The sequence below is a fragment of the Silurus meridionalis genome, chromosome 9 (assembly GCF_014805685.1).
Source record: "Silurus meridionalis isolate SWU-2019-XX chromosome 9, ASM1480568v1, whole genome shotgun sequence".
In the NCBI taxonomy this organism is placed as follows: Eukaryota; Metazoa; Chordata; class Actinopteri; order Siluriformes; family Siluridae; genus Silurus; species Silurus meridionalis.
The window spans coordinates 22,545,652-22,571,282 of record NC_060892.1 but is presented as its reverse complement, the minus strand read 5'-3'; the positions used below and the strand labels follow the sequence as shown (position 1 = coordinate 22,571,282).

Sequence of the window (25,631 nt, the reverse complement as noted above, 5' to 3'; positions counted from 1 at the left end):
GTGTATTTTTTTTACAAGCTAGTGTTTGTGTGTTAATGTCACCACCCTTTCTAAATTCAGATTACCAGGATTTTTATGTTAATTTGTGTTATTTTAGTTTAATAATGTTTTAATCATATAAGCAAGCATTATATGAATAACTTTAGTATATAACCTATTAGTAACATACTAACTTGTTAAAAATGTTGTTTTTCAGAGTGAACTGGATGTACCATTTAAAGTGAAGGCTGGGCAAATTGGTAATAATAATTTTTTAATATGAGAAATTTTGCTTATAAAAAACACAGTCGTATCCCATCTATAGCCTTAAAGTGATATATATATATATATATATATATATATATATATATATATATATATATATATATATATATAATCAAACCTGTCAACCTGGTTTTATTCATTTCTTTAATTATTGCTTAAATAATATTCCTTTATTTATATTTGCATACATGTGATCATGTAGTTGTAATGTGATGTCATTTTAAGATCCTCTTGAATGTGGAAAAACCCACCCTTTTATGTCCATGCAGATTCTTTGGGAAATAAAATATTTAACACAATCTTACTCTGATAAGTACACTGATATTTTATCACTGATTTGTGAATATTGCAAGATCTTTGGTTTAGATACCACAATATACAGAGTGTTAATATTTGTATGATAAAAACAGAAGGAAAATGATTTCATTCAAGTCAATCTTTAACAAAGCCACATTTCACAATTATTGGCTTTCTTAGAAATACTTATGGACACAATGTAATTCAATCTCATTTATTTTTTACTTTTTTAAGTGATCTGAGTGTTTATGGACTGTATTAACTGGGTTTTAAAGATTTAGTTGGCACATATAAGTAGACAAATTCCATTACTTATTTTTTACATGATAATAAATAAGACATTTAAAACAATGATTGTGATGATGATGATGATGATGAGAATGTTTAAACAGACAAATATTAATTCAAATATATTAGTTGGAGATTTCCAAGTCAGTCCCATGATAGTGTACTATTTCAATTGAATTCAGCTTGATTGTATTTGTGTAGTGTATTTTAACAAATTTTCATAAAGCAGCTTTACAGAATTTCTTGGATTATGAATTTAAATTGTAGCATCATAAATTGGTCTCTAGGGAGGAAAAACTCCCCGAGATAGTAGGATGAAAAATATTTGAGAGAATGCACTAAAAACAATGTTAACAATGTGGAGGTGCCAATAAAGTTGGTGTGATATAACAAATTAGTTTCATAAAAAAAAAGACCTGAGTGTATCTGTCAGGGTGTGAGCGAAACAAAAGGCAGAAGCCAGAGTACAGCTCGCTTGGGTTTTAATGGCATGCGTGAGAGAAAGATACACACACACGCACACACGCACACGCACACACACACACACACACACACACACTCCGCAGTCCTTCGGTTGAGAGAGAGTCCGAGTTGTGAATTGGGAGAAGCGTAGCTGACCCGAGATGCACAGGGGGGGGAAGCGCAGCCGGTACGGGATTCTGGAGTCCTGTTTGACAACCGGAACGCGAAAACATGCAGCACGGATAGTCTAACATAAACAATAATGAACGGGGAGTGTGAGTAAACGTGGAGTTTATATAGAAGCGGGGTGGAGTGATGATGGGCCCCAGGTGAGCGTGATTATGCCTGGAGCTCCAGAGAGAGTGGAGGCATGAGTGATGATGAGCTCCAGGTGTGCATGGTTAAACCTGGAGCTCTAGGGAGAGCGGAGGCATAGAGAGCCACCAAAGGGGGCATGGCAGGTGGATCCCTGACAGTATCAGTGTATACGAGTGCAGTAGGTTGCGTATATTTTGTTATTTTTTTATAATCAAACCCTGTTTAAGACATTTGTTTTAAGAATGCCATTAATCGTTTTCACTACGGTTTCAATATGTTTTTCCAGGCAAGCTAACTCTAAAAATCCCCTGGAAGAATCTCTACAGCGAAGCAGTGGTTGCTACATTGGATGGTCTTTATCTCCTTGTTGTTCCTGAAGCAAGTGAGTTTTTATGCTCTTTCACCAAGTCCAGCACAAATCACTGTTTGTCTTAGTGTACAAATATTCATTTGTAAATATTACATGAATGGTATCACATGGTATGGGGTGGAATGTTGTTTTTTGTCCTCAGTTTCACTTTAGTACAATGAACTATGTTTTACAAGCTTTGTCTTCTTAAATAAATGTCCTTAGTACAGTGTAAATACCTGATATTATGTTTCGAACTCTTTACAAGTGTAATACGTGACAGTAGGCAGGACTCAGGTGCTTACAGGGAGTCAGGGTTAAAGCTGTTTTATCTTAGTTCAGCCTTGTGCTTTTCCCATATTTGATTTGCTCATAGTTTGAAAAATGGGCCAAGATTTTTTTCCTCAAAACAGAAAAACACCGGTATCTGCAACAGTAGATTTGCTATACTAGTAGATATGTGTAGCTTTAGGCAATAAATATTTCAATAATAAAAAATAAAAAAACAGATAATTCCAAAAGCCTAAGCAGGTCAGCAAACAGCAAATCATATAGAATACAGAAAAAACAGCAATCACCAAACCAAAAAAGAAATTCTCATTCTGTCAAAATCTTTACAAATCTTGGCATATCAATGGCTTATCTTTATATTTATTGTTGTCAGCATTCTATATTAATACTGAAGCCATTGAAATTAGAATAGAAGAAATATGGAATTATGTAGTCAACAAAAATGTGTTAAATATCCCAGAATGTTTAATATTTTCGATTCTTCAAAATAGCCTCCTTTTCTGTGATGACGGATTTGCACACTCTATGTATTCTCTAAGTCAGACACATGAGGTAGTCACTTGGAAATGTTTTCCAATTATCTTGAAAGAGTTCCAAGAGGTGTTGAAAACTAATTATGGTCCCACATAGAGCTGCAACTAACGATTAATTTGATAATCATTAATCAGGTGATTATTTAATTTATTTATTTTGAATAATCGAATAATCAATTAATCATATTTAAAAAAGAAATTGTAATTTTAAAATAAATTATTAGATGTTTTGCTTATTATAACTATATAAGACCCTAATTAAAAGTATTAATGTACAACAAATGTTTAACAACCTGCCCTGAACTAAAACACTCCTAACAAATATATTTGTAAAAAAAAAACTGCATGATTTTATACAGTGTACTGCTACTATTTTATTGGCTAACTGAATAATGGCATGAATAAGGTGTCCAGTAAGCATTTTTTTTAATGCTTTTAGGACTGCAACTAACAATTATTTTGGTATTCGATTAACAATTTTTTTTTTTCAGATTAATCAATTAATCGGATAAAAAATTTTTTTTTTCAATTAGATGTTTTGCTCATTATATCTATACAAAAACTTTAATTCAGGGAATTTATGTAAAAAGTTGTACTGAAAAAAAATGCAAAAGCCACATATTGAGTTGAACTATCTTCAATTTAGACATTATAAAGCTTATAGTGGCTGCTTGTTGAGGAGTGCTTGGGGGATTTCTTCTTTAAAAAATGTAACTCATGCTTGGTTGCTTCTTTCTGTTAAAACAACAAAAGAAACAGTTCAGCATTTGAGTATGAAAGGTAAAGCAATTTGTGTAAATTAATATTTGTATATTTTTAAATGATACTTGCAGATGTCAACTGACAACCATGCTTAAATGAATCAATATAAAATATAATACAACATTGTTTTGACCATTTTTGTTTTAAAAAATACATTTGTTCAAATGGGAAGATATAAGCATCTAGAAAATATAATTAATTTAATTATGTATAATAATTGAATGATATATGCATAAATTAAATGTGCAAACATTGAAAACATGCATTTGAAAGTAGTAAAAATTAGGACCCTGTTACAGTTAAAGTCCATGCTAATATTTTAAACTCTAATCTAACATAACACATGAATATTGCGATATCGTATGTATTGTACGATATCTTAAGCAATGTAGAGTTTTCAGCTATGTACTCTATCCCTTGTAAATAAGTGCAATGTGAGAACAATGTGAGATTATGTAAGTACTCATGTTTGCTAGCCTTATTGCCTGGTTAAGAATGATGAACAGATACAGCAGATCTATATACAGTGGTCCCCGGTTTTGAACGGCTTGGATATCGAATATTCCGGTTAGCGAACGGTTTTCCGAACGAAATTTGGGTCCGGTGAACGAACAAAGTTCCAGTTATCGAACGCCACCCACGTTGCCCAACCCAGCACGAGGGGAAGAAACTGCTTCCGCTTCAACCATCGCTGAGTAAGCATCTATCGCAACTTCTGTTTGTGAACAATATTAGTGATATTTAGCGGTAAGTACAGCAATCATTTTGTTTCTTACTCTTGTAAAGTTGTTAATTTATACTTTTACCGAGCCAACACAAAATACCCGCAGAGATCGGGATAATCCGGCAAAAGGCAGTCCATAAATAATATCCACAGTGCTTTACGGAGGAAGCCCGATTGTGATGAGCTCAATGTGGGCGGGGCACGCATGAGCGAAGGAACAGTATTCCCTGAAGCGCCAAGGTATGACAGCCACCGAAGGGGGCGTGGCAGGGGGATTCCTGACAGTATTAATACAGCTAAAAACAGGAAAAAATGGTTAATTATTGGGTATTGGTGGAGTTCAGGAACGGATTAATTGGTTTTCCATTATTTCTTATGGGATAATTAGGTCCGGTTTTCAAACATTTCGGATTTCGAACGGTTTTAAGGGACGAATTAAGTTCGATAACCGGGGGACCACTGTATTGATATTTTTTCACCTACCTTTTAATTTAGGGGTTTTTGTCTCTGCTTTTTCAGTTATTCCTTCTTACCATCTTTGTCTATTACCAAATAATCAAATGCCTCAGTGTACTTTGACAGGGCTAGTAGTGAATTCTGTTCATTTATATAGCAAGATAGATCTTTGTTTTGTTTTGAAGCAATCAAGTACGATGCAGCTAAAGAAGAGAAGCATCTCCAGGAGGCTAAACAGAAGGAGCTTCAGCGCATTGAGGAGGCCTTGCTGCTGGTGGCACGCAGAGGTAAATAACTAATCTAATAGCAAGTTGTTGTAAATGTTTTTATTACTATATGTTATAAATCCATTTGTTATGTTGAATATTGTTGACTAATTTGTCCAGATTCTGCCTCAAGCTAATCTTGTTCTTAAATGGTGAATTGGGTAGTAAACCATTGTTATTTTTAGTATCTGCTGATCTCACATCTATTTCCTAACTATGACTTTGTTAATCTCTTTGTTAAACTCTCTAATGCTAACAACTGTGTATTTATTTGCTTCATGCTTTGCGTGGCTGGTTGCAGACTCTCAAGTGGGAGAGTTTGTGTTTAATCTGGAGAGTTATGTATATAAGGACACATGTGGTACGTACAGAACCACGCTTCTATCGAGAGATTAGACGATTATATGTGTGTGTGTGTACAGAAGTGATTCCTAGGTTTGGATTCACATAGCTCAATAAAATACATCAATTTTTATGTAAATTTAAAGAAATAAATAATTAAACTCATTGGGCCAATGCAAATGCTCGTTCAGTGCTTAGTTTGTTTGCAGAATTTGTGTGTGTGCTTTATTTTTCTATGTCTGTTGTGTTTGTATGATCTTTTCTCTCCTCTGCTGTATTGACTGTTTTCTCTTTCTCAATGCTACACTCTGTAAGACAAAGGACATAAACCTAAAAATCACAAAAAACACTTAAGGATGTATAAAAAGCATGAACAAAAAACAGGTAGGTGATTGGTGTTTCGTGCTGGTGACCTCTGTAGCACATTATCTAGTTGCTTGTGGCCTGTTTGATTGAGTGCCAGTCCTGCATGACTAAGATTGCTACAGGTTAGAATGATAATTCTATCATTTTTAGTAACTCCAAGTAAACTCCTATTGTAGAGAAACGTCCAGATGAGAAGAAAGACACGTTTTCTGAGAAACTTTTCACCCAGATAATCAAAAACCTTCAGGTCAAGATCAGCAGCATTCACATCAGATACGAGGACGATGTAAGTATCCTTTTGGTGTAGATGTTTCGGTGTCTTGGATGTGATGTCTGTATTAATGCAATGTTTTAATCTGATACATTTCTATACAAATCAGGTTTCAGACCCTCAGAAACCTCTTTCCGTGGGGGTGACTCTATCCGAACTCAGCCTACAGGTCATATCTCACCCCAACCAACATGCATACTTTATTATTCTTATACAATTTAAATGATATGCAACAATTGTATTCCCGCAGACAGCAGATGAGAACTGGAGGACATGTATTTTAAATGAAGCTGTCAAAATTATCTACAAGGTAATCTACTGTCTGGTTTTCAGATTCATTTGCAATTGTTCGGAATTATTTTTTTTGCACAATGTTAAGTGTGTGTGTGTGTGTGTGTGTGTGTGTGTGTGTGTTTGTGTGGTTTTAGCTGGGACGTTTGGAGTGTCTGTGTGCCTACTGGAATGTTAACAGTCCTATGTTCTACAGAGACCCTTGGGAGAAGATTGTGGTAATGTATTTTTCTACCTTCCCTTTGGCTGTCTGTGTTACTGAAGTTTCTTTACTTCTGCAGAGGCTAAAACACAGCTGTATTATGTCAGACTGACAATAGTTCTAACTCAATTCAAGCTTTATTCAAACTCTCCTTTGGCTGATTATTTGTTTATATTGCAGTGTGTGTGAGAGAAAAAATGAAGTGGGACCTGTGGAAATGCTTTTATTAATGTTACAGTAGATAACAACAGTTGTAGGAAAGAAAGTGAGGGAAAGAACACAAGGTTAAAAGTGCTTTCAGGCAAGATTTTATAAAGTAGGTGGATTTCAGCATTAAACTTAATTTCACTTCTTGAACCTGCTTCCAATTCTCGTCCTTATACATGCTAATAATACCTACTGAGATTTTGTTACCAAGTCACTTTTCTCCTCTCCTTTTTGGTATATCTACACCTGCCAATTCCTACCCAGCAAACAGCACTTCCTTATCATTTACATTTACATTTGTGGCATTTAGCAGACACCCTTATCCAGAGCGACGTACAAAAGTGCTTTGAGTCTCTAGCAATGAATAAATCTACACTGGTAAGATAGATTACAATCTTTTTATTTTATTTTATTTTATTTTATTTATTTATTTATTTTTTTTATTGAAACTTTTGACATTTACAGGGTTTAAACATAGTAAACACATTCGAGCTTTTACAGTTTAAACAGGTTGCCATTCATTTGAATTCTCTTCAAAATACACATTTAAAATGTTACTAAATATGCATTATTACAGAAAAGTAAATAAAAAAACAAAAACCAAACATATATATATATATATATATATATATATATATATATATATATATATATATATATATATATATATATATATATATATATATATATATATATATATATATATATATATATATATATATATATATATATATATATATATATATATATATATACAGTGGAACCTCAGGTTACGAGTTTAATTGGTTCCATCACTTTACTCTTAACCTGAAAAGCTCGTATCCCGATACAAATTTTCCCATAAGAATGAATAGAAACTTGGTAATTCGTTCTGGACACCCAAAAGTGTTTCTTAAAAAAAAATAACGCCAATATTCACTAATATTATTTACTTTTAACATGTTATATTGAAATCGCATCATATAAAAACATATAAACATATAAAAAATAAATCTTTAAATGGTACCTTACCTTTAAGAAGTCTCGCTGCGTGCATGATGGAGACGACGTCCGTAGAAGCGGGAGGAGGGAGAGTTATTGTTTGGAAGGAGAATTTCCATCAGGCTACTTTGTTGGCGGCATGGTGATAGGAATACGTACAGTATTTAAAGTTCAGTAATTCCACACTGTTAGAGCGACGGCGGATGTGTATGTGCTGCACGAGGCGCAGCGAGCACGTGGCGATACGTAAAAACTAACCTGCCTGCGATTTTTCCGTGCGCTACGCCGTATCCTAAAAATTTCGTAACTAGAGGCAACATTTTTATGAACTGTGATTCGTAACCTGAATTATACGTATGCCGGGGCGTTCGTAACCCGAGGTTCCACTGTATATATTTATATATAAAATGAAAAAAAAAAGGTTAAATAAATTTAAAATAAGAATGAATAAAATTGTATCACCGTTACATTACTATTCATTCTTTCCATGCCAAGTTCCATATTCCCAGTGCTAATAGATGTCTCTCTCCAGCTCCAAGATAAATAAAAAAGGGGTCCCATACTTTATAGAATTTAAAAGGTTTGTCTTTTAATGCTGTTGAAAAAGCTTCATATGGAATAAGACCTTTTGATTATGTTAATCCATTGTGCTATTGAAGGGACTTGGTCTGTTATCCAGCATACAAGTATGCATTTGCGGGCACAGTGGAGTAAAATTTGAAGAAGATGGGTCCCTTGAAATCTGGAAGGGAGTTCCTAGTTGATGCCAAGCAAACAAGTCTTTGGTCCTATTTCTAATGAGCAGTGAAAAATTTTCTCAAGTTCTTTTACGACGCCCATCCAGAATTGTTGTATTTTCGAGCAGCTCCAAAAACAGTGGATAAGAGTTCCTTCTAGAATTTTACATTTATTGCAGAGGTTGGAGAGTTTTTGATTCACTTTATGTCTTTGGACAGGAGTAACATGCAGACGATGAACGATTTTATACTGCATTTCCCAAGCAGAGTTGCTGGTAAGATAGGAAGGCATCTCACATATGGTTTCTCAATCAGTCATCTGAATTTCTTCTCCAAAGTCCTTTTCCCATAACACCCTAGTTTTATCTGAGCTATCTGTATTGGCCCTTATCAAAATATTATAGAAGATTTTGGATACAGATTGAGGTGAAGTAATTTTATTCAACTGTTCCTCTATTGGGGAAATGCAGAATCCACTTGAACAAACTCTGAGATTTTTTGTTATAACGCTGCGGATCTAATGGTATATCAAGAAGAACTTCTTATTGAGTTCAAATTTTGCAGTGAATTGTTCAAAGGTCATTAACTGTTTATTCTCTATCAGATCACCTATTACATGTATTCCTTTGTCTCTCAAATGTATTAAGCCATTATTCATCCCTGGGGGAAATCTGGGTTGTTATGTAAGGGTGTGAGAAGTGAAAGGTAGGAGTCAAGCCCTTCTATTTTGCGGACTAATCTCCATATTTTAGTCATATTCTTAAGAATAAAATTATCTTTAGTTAGAATTCTCAGTTTTTTGGGAGAAAGGTATAGTAAGTTCCGTAGAGGAACTGGCCCGAGAGGAATGGCTTCTGCGCTAATCCAAGTTGAGTTTGGATCATTTAAGTGCCATTCCAGTATAAAACGAAGATGGGCAGAAAGCTGGTATAGTTTAATGTCCGGGGCTGCTAGGCCTCCACATCTGCTCGATAGTGTTAGAAGACTATATCTTAGTCTAGGTCTTTTTTTTCGCCAGATAAAGGAAATAATGAAGCCACGTAACTGTTTTAGTGCTTTGTTAGGAATAATAACTGGTAGCATCTGAAATGGGTATAGAAGGCGAGGTAGAATATTCATTTTAACAAGGTGGACACGGCCTAATAGGGATAAGGGAAGATTACACCATCTATCTAGGTCTGATCTAATTTTCGTAAAAATAGGAGCAAAATTGATTTTATATAGATTTTCCAAATTTGGCGTAATCTTTATACCCAAGTAAACAAAGCCCGCTGGAGACCAAATGGGTAAGAAATTGTGGGGTCATGGGAGTGCAATTTACTTAATGGCATTGCTTCTGATTTTAAAAGATTTATTTTATACCCTGAGAAGGAGCCAAAATTGGAAATTGTATCAATTAGATGTGGAATTGATTGTTGTGGAGAGTTGAGGTAAATTAAAATGTCATCAGCATAAAGTGAGATTTTATACGTTCTCTTATCTAATCTAAACCCTTCAATGAATGGGTCATCTCTAATCGCCGCAGCTAGCGGTTCAATAGCCAGCGCAAACAGCAGTAGTGACATTGGACATCCTTGTCTTATACCACGTGCTAATGTAAATTCTGGGGATTTAAGACCGTTAGTAATAACTCTTGCTGTGGGGGAGGAATAAAGAATCCTTACCCATTTAATAAATACCTCACCCAAGTTAAATTTAGAGAGCACTAAAAATAAATATGGCCATTCGACCCTGTCGAATGCCTTCTCAGCATCTAATGAAATGACTAGCCCTGAATTTGTGCGATTATTTGAATACTGAATTATATTAAGAAGCCTTCTAACATTATGAGCCGAAGGATCTGCCTTTAACAAAGCCTGTCTGGTCAGGATTGATTATTGTGGGGAGGATTAATTCAAGCCGGTTAGCTAATATCTTCGCTAAAATTTTTGTATCCACGTTAAGCAGAGAGATAGGACGATATGATCCGCACTCCTCAGGGCACTTGCCTTTTTCAGGGTAACACAAATATTGGCTTCTGTCATGGAGCCAGGAAGCTTATTGGTATCAAATGAATACTGTATCATTTCATGCATTAAACTTGCTAATTCTATTTTCAATTTCTGAAAGAATTCCACTGTAAACGAATCGGGCCCTGGTGCTTTTCCTTTGGAAAGACTATTAATACAATTCAAAATTTCACTGAGTTCAATTGGTTTGTTTAACGTCTGTCTTTGCTCCTCAGTTAATTCCCGTAGATTTAGGTTTGAAAGGAATTTATTGTTATCACCACCAGAAGAGAGGCCCGATTGGGACGTGTAAAGCCTCTTATAAAAGGCCCTGAAAATTTGGTTAATTGTTTTATTGTCGTGGTGGCACCTACCTTCTTTATCTTTGATGCTGGATATGACCTGCGCTTGAGACCAGTTACGCAATAAGTTTGCCAGATATCTGTTAGGTTTATTAGCAAACTCATACATCCGCTGTCTAGCAAAGAATACAGATTTTTCCGCTTTATTAGTGAGAACTGCTTTGAGGAGAGGTTTTAACTGTTTCTATCTCAGCTAGAAGTGTATCTGAGGGATGCGCATTATATTTTATTTGTAAGTCGTGGAGGATAATTTCTAATTTTCTCTGTTCTGCCAGCTGCTTTTTTTTCTGGTTGGCTACGTAGGAGATAATTATTCCCCTAATGTAAGCTTTTGCAGTGTCCCAAAGCAAATTGGGAGACACGTCTGGGTTTTTATTGACCATAAGAAATAGTTTAACTTGTTCTTTAAGGAAAGATTCAAAATTTGGATCATGGATGAGCCACGGTTTGAATTTCCAAGAAGTTGGGTAAAATATTTGGTTGAATAAGCCTAGTCTAAGAAAAACGGGAGCATGATCTGAAATTACGATGTTCCCAATGTTGCAATCTATTACATTTTGAAGTGAGGATTTGGGAGAGAAAAAATAGTCTATTCCGCTTCTAGTTTTATGGACTCCAGAAAAAAAAGTGTATTCTCTGTCTCTGGGATGGAGAGTTTGCCAAACATCTACCAATCCAATTTCTTCACATGTCTCATACAGAGCTTGTGCTCTATTGGAAGGCCTATCATTAGATGATAAAGATTTATCCAGCTTTGGTAGCAGTGTACAATTAAAATCACCAGCGTATGCTGTGTTCACACTGCCATTCTGCGAACTTAGAGAAAACCTGTGTAATTAATTCATTAGATTGGATAGGGGGGATATAAACATTCATAAGGGTAATGGGTTGTCCAGCTAGTGTAGCTTTAAGCAGGATAAACCGTCCTGATTTATCAGAATATGTATTAATATCTGTTAGTGGTATACATTTGTTTACGAGAATGATAACTTCCCTACTTTTGCTGGTGAATGATGAGCCATATACTTGTCCCACCCAATCCCTCTTTAATTTAATATGCTCACTGTCTGTTAGATGCGTCTCCTGCAGAAATGCAATATGTATTTGTTCTCTTTTTTAAATAGTTTGTATCTTTTTTCTTTTTACTGGATTTTGAACCCCCTTTACATTCCAGCTACATATGTTTAATATTGATTTATTCACTGGCATAAACAACAAGTGGGCTGTTTAACTCTGATAGATATGAAAGATAATCCCATGGAAGTTGAATGGGCGGTGATACCATGTATAGCATTGAGGGAAGAAAAAAAAAAATGCCCTGCATGTCAAACCAAAAACAAAACTATTTACAATTAACATTTTACAAACATATTTAAGAGTAGGCAAGGGAAGTCTGACGCTGGTCAGTTTCGCATTTGAGAGCAACAGTAATCTCCACTCTGTCTCCTTGGAAACATTACATGACCGAATCTTAGATAGACCAAACAGAAAAAGCGCAGTATTTAAAAAGAGCACCGCAAAATCCAAAAACTTTGATATGATTCTCGTCAGTCCACTGCGGCAACAGCCTTCTGTATATTAACATTATATTAGTTTAGTCTTTAAATCATACCATCATATTGACCTTGTGTTTTTCCCCTTAATCGTCTACCCCCAGACTCTGAACAATACAAACTTACAAATATTGCTTAGTTGTTGTGTCCCAAGATTAAGTCGCTAAACTCCTAAAAATAGGAACAAAACATCCGTAGAAGTATGTCACAAAAACCTGAGCAGTCTGTTTCCGTGTCATTCAGCCTCTCCGAGGCGATTCGGGCCCTGACGAAGTGATGGTTGGTGGTTCGGGCAGGCTGTCCAGAAAAGACTCTGCCTCTGTCAGCTGTTTTTTCACCGCTGTTGTGCTGTACTCGAAGGGTCGCTGGATATGTCATGGCGAAGCGAATTCCTCGTTCACGGAGTCGTTTCTTCACATTTCCAAAGGCTTGTCTTTTTCTTACGATGGCCGCAGAGAAGTCTTCAAAGATAGAGATATTGTGGCGTTTGTAGACCAGGTGACCCGCGGCTCTCGCTGCTTGCAGAATGCGTGCCTTGTCTTGAAAATTATGTAATTTTACCATCATCACTCTCGGACGTTCTCCTGGTCTGGGAAGACGCGAAGGAACACGGTGCGCTCTATCTTAACCTTTTGATTCTTGAATTCGGCGTTAAGTAGATTGGGCAGCCAAGTCCTCAGGAACAAAATCGGGTTAGTCCCTTCCTCCCTTTCAGGCAGGCCGACTATTCGGATATTGCATCACCTGCTTCTGTTTTCCAGGTCGTCTATATTTTTCCATCAAGCGTTTTTTTATTTGGTTCAAATCAGCGTTGTCTCTTGAGACTGTGTCTTCCACCGCCGATATACGTGTTTCAGCTTCAGTGACCCAGTTTTCCACCTGCTCAACAAGTGTCGCTACCGCCGACAGTTTCTCTAACACCGGATCAATTTTGTTCTCCAAAGCCTTATCGACGCCCGCCAAGACTTCTGTTGTTATTTTCTTCACCAACGCATCCATATCGCTCGGATTCATTAGCTCATCCGCCATCTTAGGAGAGGAGCGAGTGCTGATACTCGATAATTTTCTGCTATGAACTTTGTGACTGGAATCAAGTTGTTCCAGTCACAGTCCCCCAAAAATTACAATCTTAATATAAATATAACTCTTCAATTTTACAATTGAAAAGTGCTAATTTAAGTGTTTTAGAAAGAGGTAAGTCTTCAATCGTCGCTTGAAGATAGTCAGGGACTCTGCTGTACGGACATCTAGGGGAAGTTCATTCCACCACCTCGGTGCCAGAACAGAGAACCTTGAAGCCTTGAGCCTTGAAGTATACTTACCTATCATTCTGAGAGAAGGTGGTACCAGTCGAGCAGTGCTGGAGGATCTCAGACAGCGTGGTGCAGTGTGAGATGTGATGAGGTCACCGAGGTAAGATGGTGCTGGTCCATTTTTGGCCTTGTAGGCAAGCATCAGTGTTTTGAATCTGATACGTGCAGCTACTGAAAGCCAGTGAAGGGAGCGCAGCAGTGGGGTGGTGTGGGAGAACTTGGGCTGATTGAACACAAGTCATGCAGCTACGTTTTGGATCATTTGCAGTGGACGAATAGGGTTCAGGGAAAGACCTGCCAGCAGAGAGTTGCAGTAGTCGAGTCTTGAAATGACAAGAGAATGAACAAGCGCCTGTGCAGCCTGTGTGGACAGAAATTGTCGAATCCTTCAGATGTTGTAGAGAAGAAATCGATAGGAACGAGCAACATTAGCGACATGTGGGAAGAAGGACAGTTTATTGTCCATAGTTACTCCAAGGTTACGAGCCGTGGCTGAAGGGGAGAGCAGAGAGTCATGAAGTGTTATTTGGAGATCTTGACCTGGAGATGAATCACCTGGGATGACCAGCAGTTCTGTTTTGCTGGGGTTGAGTTTTAGTTGGTGAGCACTCATCCATGAAAATATGTCTGTCAAGCATGCTGAGATCCGAGCGAAAGCTGTGGTATCTGATGGAGGGAAAGAAAAGATTAGTTAAGTATCATCTGCATAGCAGTGGTAAGAAAACCTATGTGAGAATATGACTTCACCAATTGAGTGGGTATAGAGGGAGAAAACAACAGCTCTAAACCCAGACAGGGTGAAAGCATGTGCTTCCTCTGAAACTTCAACTGTCGCTGAACCACTACTGATGTGTAATCGGTTCACTTGGGGAAAAAAAAAAAAGTACTTCTTTCTTTTCCCTTTTCCTTTTCCACATATGAGCTCACAATCTAGTGGCTGTTGTTGCTGTGATTGAAAGGGGAGAAAGAGTACATGTCAACACTCTTACCCTGAAAACGGGGGCACCACACAGAACCCCACCATGATGGTGCTTTTAAGCAGCGAGTCTGTTTTTAAGGCCATCTTTTATTTTTTTACATTATAAAATACCATTAATATAGTTTACATCAGGTAAGTTAAGCATTAAAAAGCATAATTTATTGCATTTGACAATTTAACCCTGCCTATCACATTTCACTTATTTTGATCTGTTTATTTGTCTAATCATGTCACCAAAGCACTGAAATGAAGTGAAATGTTGCATTATTTGTATGGTCAAGAGCAGTGGCAGGCTGTCAGGGCCAGTAAGGTCTTCTCTGAGAATCACTGGCTTACATTTTAATATATCTTTGTCCATGAATATATATTCCATTCCCAATCGTCTATTTCCTTCATTTCATAGGGTCTCTCTCAGGTAAAACGGAATGTTAGATTAGGTTAGAATTTATTTAATCAGATTTCGGCTGTCACATCCCATGTTGCCCAGTCAAAGGTATCTGTCATAAGCCCTTCACAATGAACACTGCGAGCTCCCTGTAGATTACAACCCATGCTGCTAAAAGCTGATTTCACGTTGCTGACTCTGGGGCCATCCAATAGGCATACGTTCACATTGGCATTTTTGATTGGATGGCCAGAGAGCACACTAGTCAGAGCTCGCAAACCGCGTTTGTAGCAAACTGCACAAGCTGAAATAGATTCATTTTGATTTAATAGCATTTTTTTTCATTCCACAATGGCTGACAGAGGAGAAGAATTTGATTTGGTTGCAGATATAATATAAGGACATTTAAAACAGACTTTGCACTGAAGAAATTTCGTGAGTAAAACTCGGGTTAGTTGAAAACAGTTTTTGCATGAACCATTTATACAATTTGTCTGGATTTCATATTTACAGGAAAACAGTAAAAGCGTGTAAAAAAAAGGATCATTTTATGAAATTAATATTAACACTTCTGCTACAGATTGTGTATTCGGGCAGTGAAAGGAGAATTTTTGAATTGTGTTCATTGGTTTGGTGCTTTAGTCACTCTGCATGAGATACCTGTCTGTCATGCAGCGCTCTGTTATACTGCACTTCAGCATAATACTGATGGTTTCTAAAGCCATGGCATCATAATGATGATATTAAGAGGTAGATTGATTCAGGAAGGACACCACTGAAGGCCCAGGTGTGAAGTACATGACTCGCCACTGGTCAAGAGTTTGTTCACTGTCCTGCTTTTTCTTTTTCTTTGCTTTTTCTAGTTAGTTATAAGATGTTTTGCAAACATTTAAACTGTTTAAATGTTTGTGTTTGCAAAAACATCTTATAACTAACTAGAAAACACCCTCATGTTCGAAGCAGGTTCGAAGCTACTTCCTTTTCCAACTCCATTCTCCTCATTGAGTTTTTTCTTTTTTAAATAAGGTCTATGGAGTCAAAATTGTATCATTTACAGTTTTTATTTTGAATTCTAACGATAAACTTTGATGATTTTCTTTGAATTATTTATTTTATTAAAACTGCACTTAATATTAAATATATCATAACGTTAATTGTATTTGTAGAGCTTTTTTGAAAACTCAAATCATTCTATACACCACGATTCAGTTCATTTGTGCATTCTTGATTATTTTGCAGGAGAAACTAAAAGCAGGAATCAGCAGCAAAGATGTGGAACTGAAAGGCTATGAATATAGTATGTATCAGTTGAAATACAAATGAAAGCATTAAATATTAAATGTGATTACTTTAATTATTTGTTCATCAAATGGCTCATGTTAAGAGTCTTTCATATTTGCTGGGAAAAAAGAACTAATGTCAATACATCAATAAATTCTATTTACTGTGTTTCCAGTGATAAATTCTAAATGGCATTCTAAATATTGTTACATTTTACACTTTACAGTTTTCAAACCCATTTTTGCTTCTGCTAAGATCCGCATCAACCCAAATGCTGATGTTGAGCTGAAATCACCCAAAGTAAACTTGCACCTAGAAGTGCAAAACATTGCAGTTGAAATGAGCAAACCACAGGTATCATCTACATACAGAGCTTTTACACAGTCTTACTGACCAGTCCTAATAAAAACATTTTATGCCATTCACCTGCCAATGTCTGTTATTTGAAGACAATTGAAAACCATTTCTTCTAGTACCTGTCTGTGGTGGAGCTGTTAGAGTCCATAGATTGCATGGTGAAAAATGGTCCCTATAGGAAGTTCAAACCAGATGTCCCAGTGAACAAACATGCCAGGCAGTGGTGAGTACTGAACATTGCTGATGCTGATTGGTAATAAGTAGCTTATTGTTTTTAAGTGAAATAAATCTGTTATTAGAATTGTATTTATTTGTTTCAGCTTGAATTAGAAAGAATAATTAGAAAGGTTTAATTGCCAATGCTTTTCAGGTGGATGTATGGCATCAACAGCGTGTTGGAGGTGCGCATAAAGCGTTTCAACCAGATGTGGAGCTGGACTCATATCAGAGAGCACAGACAGAAACTTAAAGCCTACAAGATGGCATTCAAAGCCAAACTGACTCACAGCAAACTCAGGGAAGACACTGAAAAACAGATCATGGTACAGAAAGCATATTAAGTTTATATGCAAACATAATGTGTAAAATTGATACAAAGTATATTTGATTCCATTTAATGTATTTAACATTTTAGGAACTGGAGAAAGATCTAGATGTGTTCAATATCACATTGGCCCGACAGCAAGCACATATGGAGGTATGAAAATATTATATGGTAACTTAAACCAGCTGAATTCTTGATCATTCTGAACCTTTACATTTGGTATTTCGGTGCATTTACCCCTCAGGTGGTTCGATCAGGTCAGAAGCTGACTGCCAAAAAGGCTAAACAAAACCATGGAGGAGGTGGATTGTTTAGTAGCTTTTTTGGGAGAAAAGAAAGAAAAAAGAAAGACCAGGAAGAGGAGGACAAAGAGGAAGAAAGTACGAGCCTGAATTTACACTTTCCAGAGTTATTTTATTATTACACATTTTTCTTGTGTGTGTACTAATGTGTATTTATATATTTATGTGTGTGTGTGTGCGCTGATGCGCATTTCTCTATGTGTTCCTGTAAGAAGGTATAGATGCTGTCATGACCACCGAAGAGAAGACGAAGTTATATACAGCTATTGGCTACAGTGAGAATTCTCCCAACCTGGCCTTACCCAAAAATGTATGTACCTTTAGGAGGTGACTTCAGGAGGCATCATTCCTCCATAACACATCCATTATTTCTCCACACTTTAGCCTTTATATTACTTTAAATCGTGTTTTCGCAACATTTGTGGATCATTTTCTTGTTTCTCAGTTTCAAAATTGATTCCTTAGTTCAATGTATTAGTATGATTGTGATTCACCTTGCTTGCATTTTGTGTGTGTGTTTATCTATAGTATGTAGCAGTGATCGTAAACTTCAAGCTCCTACAGACTTCAGTGACCGTGCGTGAGGAAGCGAGTATTCCAGAGATTCTCAAAGTGCAGATGATTGGCCTCAGCACCACCGTCTCCCAAAGGCCTGGAGCACAGGCTATAAAGTAAAACTAACACCCCCACATCTTCATTGTTGAAATCTTTATAAAGGAAGTATTTACCGTATTTATTCGGACTATAAGCCGCTTTTCCCCCACGTTTTGAACCCCGCGGCTTAAACAACGAAGCGGCTAATTCATGGATTTTTCCTGGGTTTTTCCCGGTTTCACAAACTTCAAGCCAAAAAACTGAACCCCATAACATTAGACCAATGAAATTTCCTAACGGAAACGAAAAAACTAACCTCACCTGTGTTCTGAGCTGCACGGCATCGGGAGGAAAAACTTCCACCGGTGTTGATTTTTAAACGCACGACCATGCCAAAAGATAAACTCCTGAGAGAAATAGTTGTGAAAGGAAGGAGGAAGACAGTGAACAATGACTTTCTTGGTCATCTACTGTTTAGACACAAGCCGTTGTAGCGTGTTGAGTCTGGGTGAAGGGAGAGCTCGCTAACTCCAGTTGCAAATGAAATCATATAAGCACAGACAGGTTTCAAAAACTTGTGCTTTTTTATTTTTCTTGGCAACAGCGTTACGGGTTAGTCAAAGAAAATTAGAAATGAGCATCAGAAAATAATAAGCACATAATCCTCAGTCTCACACGTGCACACACGCAGTAATACCGGGAGAATGCAGTGACGTGCTGTTCCCAAAATGGCGCTTTGCTCTTAAAGGAGCCACAACATATTTCACCTGTTACACCGTGTAACAGACACTGTCTTTCGGTAAAGCCTGTGTAAAGTTCATCAGTCTTAGTGTAGACCTGCGGCTTATACACAAGGTGCGGCTTATTTGTGTTAAAAATAAAAATATTTGTAAAATTCAGCTTATACAAGGGTGCGCTTTATAGTCCGGAAATTATGGTACATGTTTATACAATTATATTATTAATGGTGTGTATATGAAAGTCAGATCCTTTGTGTTTGTGTATTATCTGTGGAGTGGTGGACGAAGTACTTAAAGTAAAAATTAAAGTTTAGAGTAAGATAAAATATTCAGTAAAATATGACTCCAGTAAAAGTGTCCCTTTAAACTTTCACTTGAGTAAAAGTACAAAAGTATTTTCCTTCAAATGTATTTAAATATCCAAAGAACAAAGTATCTATTAAAATTATAATGAGTCCAAAACCTTCTTTTTAACCACTACAAAATAAATTGCGCAAATTGCGGCTACAGGTGTAGCAAGTTAGAGATTTTTTCCATCATTTATTCTTCTCAAAATGTTCTGCTTGCTGTTGAACTGACACTGAACTGTATGTTGGTGATAAGTAGATACACCAAGTTGCAATCAAAACAAGTTCCAAACAGAGCATGCTTTTACCCTGATTGGTGACTTGCATGTTTGACCAGTTAAGTTTTTATCCTCATAAATAAAAAAGGAATGACTGATTTCGCAAAATGTATTAGTAGTAGTAAAAAGTAATATATTTGACTCTGAAATGTAGTGAAAAGTCTCCCCAAATAGAAATACTTGAGTAAAGTACAGATACACAAAAAATCTTTGTAAGTACACCAGTGGACATTTGTGGACAACACTGTATCTGTATGTGTTTTTGTGCTGCAGAGTGGAGGCCAGTCTGGAGCATTGGTATGTGACTGGACTACAGCAGCAGGGAATCACACCATCTCTCATAGCATCTGTGGGAAACGCAAACTCCTCTCTTCTAAGTGTGAGGTTTGAACTTAACCCAGAAGACACTGCTGTGGATCAACTACTGTATGTCCACTCTCAGCCAGTGGAGATCATCTATGATGCTGTGAGCAACAGGCACACAGCCATATATGCACACACACACACACACACACACACACACACACACACACACACAAACACACGTAAAATTCAGCGTTTTACACCTGATGACTACATTGCAGGTAGAGCCCATTGTTTTTGTTTCACTGCCACATAATCCATACCAGGCTCAAATGCTCACTATAAAAATTATCAAATGCAGTTGGCAAAAAGTCACACTGCTAATGGCAATGATTTATTTTATATAGAGTTTCACAATATTCTGCATTGAATTTCAGCAGTAGTGTAAAAACCATTGTTTTAGGGAACCTCCAAAAATCACTACACCATTATAATACACAGTACTATACACAATTTAGTGCTTTTTGTGCTCAATAGAAAGCAATGCATGAGTGTCATGGCGGTGTGAGGAAAAAAAAAAAAAGAAGAACATTTGTGAGGAAAACAAATATTGGACCGTAGTTTTAGCAAAGGACCATATATAGTATTTGGGGCTTTTCAGAGTGAGATTATATACTATATGTTTTAAACAAAGTCCCCTGATGGCTTCATATAGTAAAATAAAGTTAAATAAGAAGTATAACACATAATCTTCAAGAATGATCCAAGCTTCACTTCTTCAGACTTTAGGATTGATAACTCACTTGGGGAAACTGCTATCTGCCTCTTCCTTATACATGAACACACAGACACTTGTCATATAATAGTGTTGTGATTGACAGGAAAAAGTTTGCCCCTCCCACTCAGAAAGCACAGTCCATTTTGCATGTTTTTGACATTCACTGAATGATTGAAAACTTTTATCTGTTTTTGTTTATCTTCCCTTCTTTTTATAGGGGCCAATTTTAAAGGTGGAAGAATGAAATGTTTAAAAACTAAACTACTGTTTTTCTTTTGGTAGCTGACAATTAACAGCATAGTAGAATTCTTTAATACTGCTAAGGGTGTGGACCTGGAGGTAATCACCTCAGCCACACTCAGCAAACTGGAGGAGATAAAGGAGAAGACAGCCAGTGGTATGTTTCTTCTCCTCTCTTGAGACATGATAATTATGTATATTAAAGCTAGAAAGTCTGAAAAACTTTACTCATCAACCACAGTCCAGATTTAATTACCCACTCAGTTTGACTTGACATTATGCACTGTAGGTTTGTCTCATATTATTGAGACAAGGAAGGTTCTAGATCTGAAGATCGACTTGAAGCCTTCCTACTTGCTGCTTCCCAAGTCAGGTTTCTACCATAACAAATCAGAACTCATCATCATAGACTTTGGTAACCTGCAAGTGAGTATTAAATACAATCTTGCAGTCCTGCTGGAAAGTTTGTGTCCTTAATGCTGGACCTTTATACATATTTATTGATGTTCCTTTGTGTTTGTATTCTAGCTGAACAGCGTATGCCAGAGCACTCCTGAACAAGCATCTGCTAGTTTTTCCTCCCTGGAAGAGATCATGGACAGAGCATATGACAGATTCTCACTGGAGTTACGCAGTGTGCAAGTTCTCTACAGCAAATCAGGTATTTGTGTATGTATGTACAACCCCAATTCCCAAGCTGCTTTAAATGTAAATAAAAATAGAATGCGGTGGTTTGCGATGTTCATAAACCTATATTTTATTCACAATAGAACATTTAGAACAATAGAATGTACCATTTTAAGGAAAGAATCAAGTAATTTTGAATTTAATGGAGGCAACACAATTAAAGAAGTTTACTGAAAAGTGTTATTAAAAAGAAACTGCAAAAGACTGTGTCGACCAATTGTGGAACAATTTTTTGAATAATGTTCCTCAACATAAAATTGTCAAGATTTTGGATATGTCATCATCCACACTACATAATATCATCAAATGTTTCTGAGAAGGGTTCTCGGGTGCACTGCATTCAAAAAGAAGTATGATTCTGTAATGGAAATCACTGCATGGGCTCAGAAATACCTCCAGAAATCATTGTCTGTGAACACAGTTTGCCATGTATTGCACAAATGCAGGTTAAATCTCTATCATGCACAGAAAAAAAACATCCACCATCTTCTATGGGTTAAAGCTCAATTAATATTGACTAAGACAAAGTAAAAAATTGTTCTGTAGTCAGACGAATTGAAATGAAAATGTATTTTTGGAAACCATGGATGGGACCATCCGGCTTGTTATCAGCAGTCCAGTTCCAAAGTCTGCATCTCTGATGGTGCATTAGTGCCTATGGAATGGGCAGCTTACATATATGAAAAGGCACCATCAATAGTGAAAGGAAAATACAGGTTTTAGAACAACATACAGTATGCTTCTATCCAGATGATGTATTTTTTTTTAGAAAATAAATATTTCAGCAAGAAAATGCTATATACTGCATTTGGTACAACAGCATAGGGTCATAGTCCGTGTGCTGAACTGGCCTGCCTACAATCCAGACTTTTCACCAGTTAAAAGCATGTGGTTCATCATGAAATGAAAAATATGACAAAGAACCCCGGACTGTTGAGCACATAGAATCATTAGACACGATTGGGCAATGTTCCTCTTTCAAAAAAAATCCAGCAACATATTTTTTCCTTACAAATGTAATTTTTCTCAATTTAAATGCTTGATTTGTTTTTTGTTCTTTATTGTCTTTTTGTTGTTTATTAATGACATTTGCATGTCATTGCATTCTGTTTTTATTTACATTTTATACACCGTCCCAACTCTTTTAGATTTATGGGTGTAGGTGTATAAAGCAGTCACCTCTAATGGATGGGAAAGTTACCACAAGGCCTGATTTGTTTTGCAATTAAAAAGGAATGAAAAGTTCTTGCATTTTGAGACAGATTTTGAGTTGGAGCAAATGCAATAGTTGCACAGTCTAGTCTGGGCCATGAATTGATTATTTAAATGACATAATATATGTAATATTGCTCCTGCTTATCATTGCTAATTAATAAAAAATAGTAATCACATTTCCTTATGTGTAAATGTACTAAAACTCAGGCTCATATGTACTTTTTAGAACATGAATGTTTTCCAAACTGACTGGATTTTCATATATGGAAAAATCCCTGGGCATTTTTTTTTTATAGTTTTTCTTTGCAGGCTGTGATAGGCCTGTTATTCATTTGTTTTTGTAGTAGGATGCTGTTCTTTTTGCGTTCTGTTCTCCTATTCAGAGTTAAATCATACACAGAGTTATTTAGATTCTTCTGCATTTTTGACGTGCGTTTTGCTTTGTAGGTGACATGTGGAGAAGTACTAATAAGCAGGGTACCTCCAGCCAGCACATCCTGCAACCCATGGACTTTACTCTGGGGCTCGCCAAGTGCATGGTGGAGAAAGACATACGCATGCCTAGGTTTATTCTAACACTTAAAACACAAACACCTGCTTCTCTCTTTGTTACTTTTTAATACACACTAATGTCTGTTTCTATAGGTTTAAGGTCAATGGGGAATTGCCATTACTGCATGTGAAGATTTCGGATCTGATGATTCAGGGGGTTCTGGAGCTGGTTGACAGTATTCCTTTTCCCAATGTTTCTTCCACACCACCCTCCACCCCTGATCAGAAGGTCAAAGACACATACACACATATACACTGCTTCTGTTTTCAAAATTAATGTTCTAACCGGCACTAAAAGTTCTGTACCATTAGCAGCCTTACAGAAATCTGGATGTACATTTACATTTCCAATGAGCAAGTGTCAGTGTCAAGGGAGAACACCCTGATCCGCAATGAGCAAAAACTATATGAAACTAAGTGAGATTATCCAGTTTACTTTGAACTGTTTTGGAGGAATAAATCTTTAAGCTAGCTAGAAGAAACCATCCACAGCAGAAGTTCAGTCTCAGGTCCCTGGAATCAAATCAGGTAGCTGATTTTTGTTGGTTTTTAGTGTAGCATCAGTTTTCACAGGAACATCCACAAGGATGGTGGAGTGCCCCAGTGACTTCCTCAGCCGTAGGGTCCTGTGTTCAGCACTGAGCTTAGACTACTGTTTGAGTAGAGTGTTTGCATGTACTCGTGTGTTTAAACCACAAAGATAGGAAGACTGGCTATCCATTAATGCTTCTAGATTAGTATGTTAATATGTGTGTAGACTGGTGTCCCATTTAGGGTAAATTCTCCTGTGTGGATTGTCTCTGGATCCTCTGTTATCCTCAACAGGAAGGAAGCTTATGAAGGAAAAAAAAGCAAACGATGCTTTAGTACAAACTGTGATATATTAAAGGCTTCATTGAATATATAACAATATACCTTTTTAACAATGTATGGTATGTGTTTGTGTAGGCTATGCCAGGATTATTAGCAGATTCCAGGCTGAAGGTGATAAGTGTAGATCCTTCAGCATTACCGTATTCTATGGTATCAGGTGAGACTATGTTCACTCTGATTATTATTTGAAAAAGGCATTGCCTTCAGTCAGTATCACTTTATAGCTATAAAGGTGAAAGCTAATCTTTGTATGTGTGTGTTTGTGTGTGTTTAGATTCTGAGGAGGACACTGCTGAAAAATATCCTAATGAGGATGCCCAGAGACTGGTTTTGGAAGAACTGACAGATGTTCATTTTAAATTTGAAATCAAAACAGTAAAGTTCTTTTAGTACTTTATCTTACTTTTCCCTTAAAATGTAAATTTTTTCTTTGTTAAAAATAAAATAGTATGAATTATGCTCATTGTTTAAATCTGTATATATGTTCTGTATATGCGTGTTATTGTAATTAGGTGCTGTTGGAGCTGACGTCTCAGGATGCACAGGAGGTCACAGTCTTGGCCTTCAATGTGTCTCAGTTGGGTTGTGAGGGCAAGATGAGAACTTATGACCTTACAGTCAAATCCTACTTACACAAGATTAGCCTTGATTACTGCGATATGAAAGGTACAGTACCAATGAAGGTTACACTATTACTTAATGTCCATGTTTTAGCAATATCCATGATTCATATTGTTTTCCTCACTAAAGCGCTAATATACTGAGAATGTAATATGGCAATATTACATTCATGCATAGAGAATATAGAAGATTTTGTAAAAAAAAAGGTCCAAACAATGACACAACCAGAAATATGAACAAGACCACCCAAACCTTAGCATAACCAAAAACCAAAAGCATGTGCAACTGTTAAAGCTGACCAAAAAGACAGTGAAATGAGAATAAATATACAGGTGCTAAATATCAGTGAATGAGAGAAATTGCACAACAAATCATGTGACAGTTCACAGAGGTGTAGGATTTAACATGCCTTAGCTGCTAGTTAAACAAAACTTAAAACAATACAGCTATATAACGTGTTTTCTTTGAGGAGTTGCCTATAATTGATATCAAGCAATTTAACTTACAACAAGATTTGGGCAGCACCTCAGGTTATAACCAAGTAGCTAGCAAAGTACAAAATGCAGAGCAGAAAAACACCAAGCCTGGAACTAAATAACCTGTGTATATATTGGGGCTGTCAAAATTAGCGCATTAATAACTCATTAACACAAATTCATTTAACGGCACTAATTTTTTTAGCGTGCGATTAATGTAGAGCATTTCTGTTTGACCATTTTAATCAAAAATATAAATAAATATAAAAGAGGTAAAATTAAAACCTTCAGCATAACATACATTTAATCACAACCTCCTTTCTTTACTCAGATATAAAAAAATAATAAACCACAGAAAAAATTGATGATGCACACATCCGGCAATTAAAACCGTCCGTGTGGAAACATAGCAAAAGTGCCGTTTGGGGTCCTGTTGATTTCCATAATTTAAAATTC

At 36.5% G+C, this 25,631-nt stretch overlaps 1 protein-coding gene across 1 annotated transcript in view; it reads left to right on the top strand.

Moving 5' to 3' along the window:
* The window catches only part of LOC124390869 (vacuolar protein sorting-associated protein 13C-like), an 81,553-nt gene that overhangs the window by 9,480 nt on the left and 46,442 nt on the right, over positions 1 to 25,631 (top strand). The window contains 24 exon segments of the mRNA XM_046856951.1: positions 197 to 239; positions 1,916 to 2,011; positions 4,930 to 5,031; positions 5,895 to 6,004; positions 6,099 to 6,158; positions 6,240 to 6,299; positions 6,418 to 6,498; positions 16,227 to 16,284; positions 16,495 to 16,622; positions 16,742 to 16,848; positions 16,996 to 17,167; positions 17,260 to 17,322; positions 17,414 to 17,549; positions 17,687 to 17,781; positions 18,000 to 18,142; positions 19,704 to 19,896; positions 20,794 to 20,908; positions 21,041 to 21,177; positions 21,280 to 21,412; positions 23,101 to 23,218; positions 23,299 to 23,434; positions 24,154 to 24,235; positions 24,353 to 24,453; positions 24,591 to 24,744. Of these exon segments, the coding sequence (XP_046712907.1) occupies positions 197 to 239; positions 1,916 to 2,011; positions 4,930 to 5,031; positions 5,895 to 6,004; positions 6,099 to 6,158; positions 6,240 to 6,299; positions 6,418 to 6,498; positions 16,227 to 16,284; positions 16,495 to 16,622; positions 16,742 to 16,848; positions 16,996 to 17,167; positions 17,260 to 17,322; positions 17,414 to 17,549; positions 17,687 to 17,781; positions 18,000 to 18,142; positions 19,704 to 19,896; positions 20,794 to 20,908; positions 21,041 to 21,177; positions 21,280 to 21,412; positions 23,101 to 23,218; positions 23,299 to 23,434; positions 24,154 to 24,235; positions 24,353 to 24,453; positions 24,591 to 24,744 (2,623 nt within the window).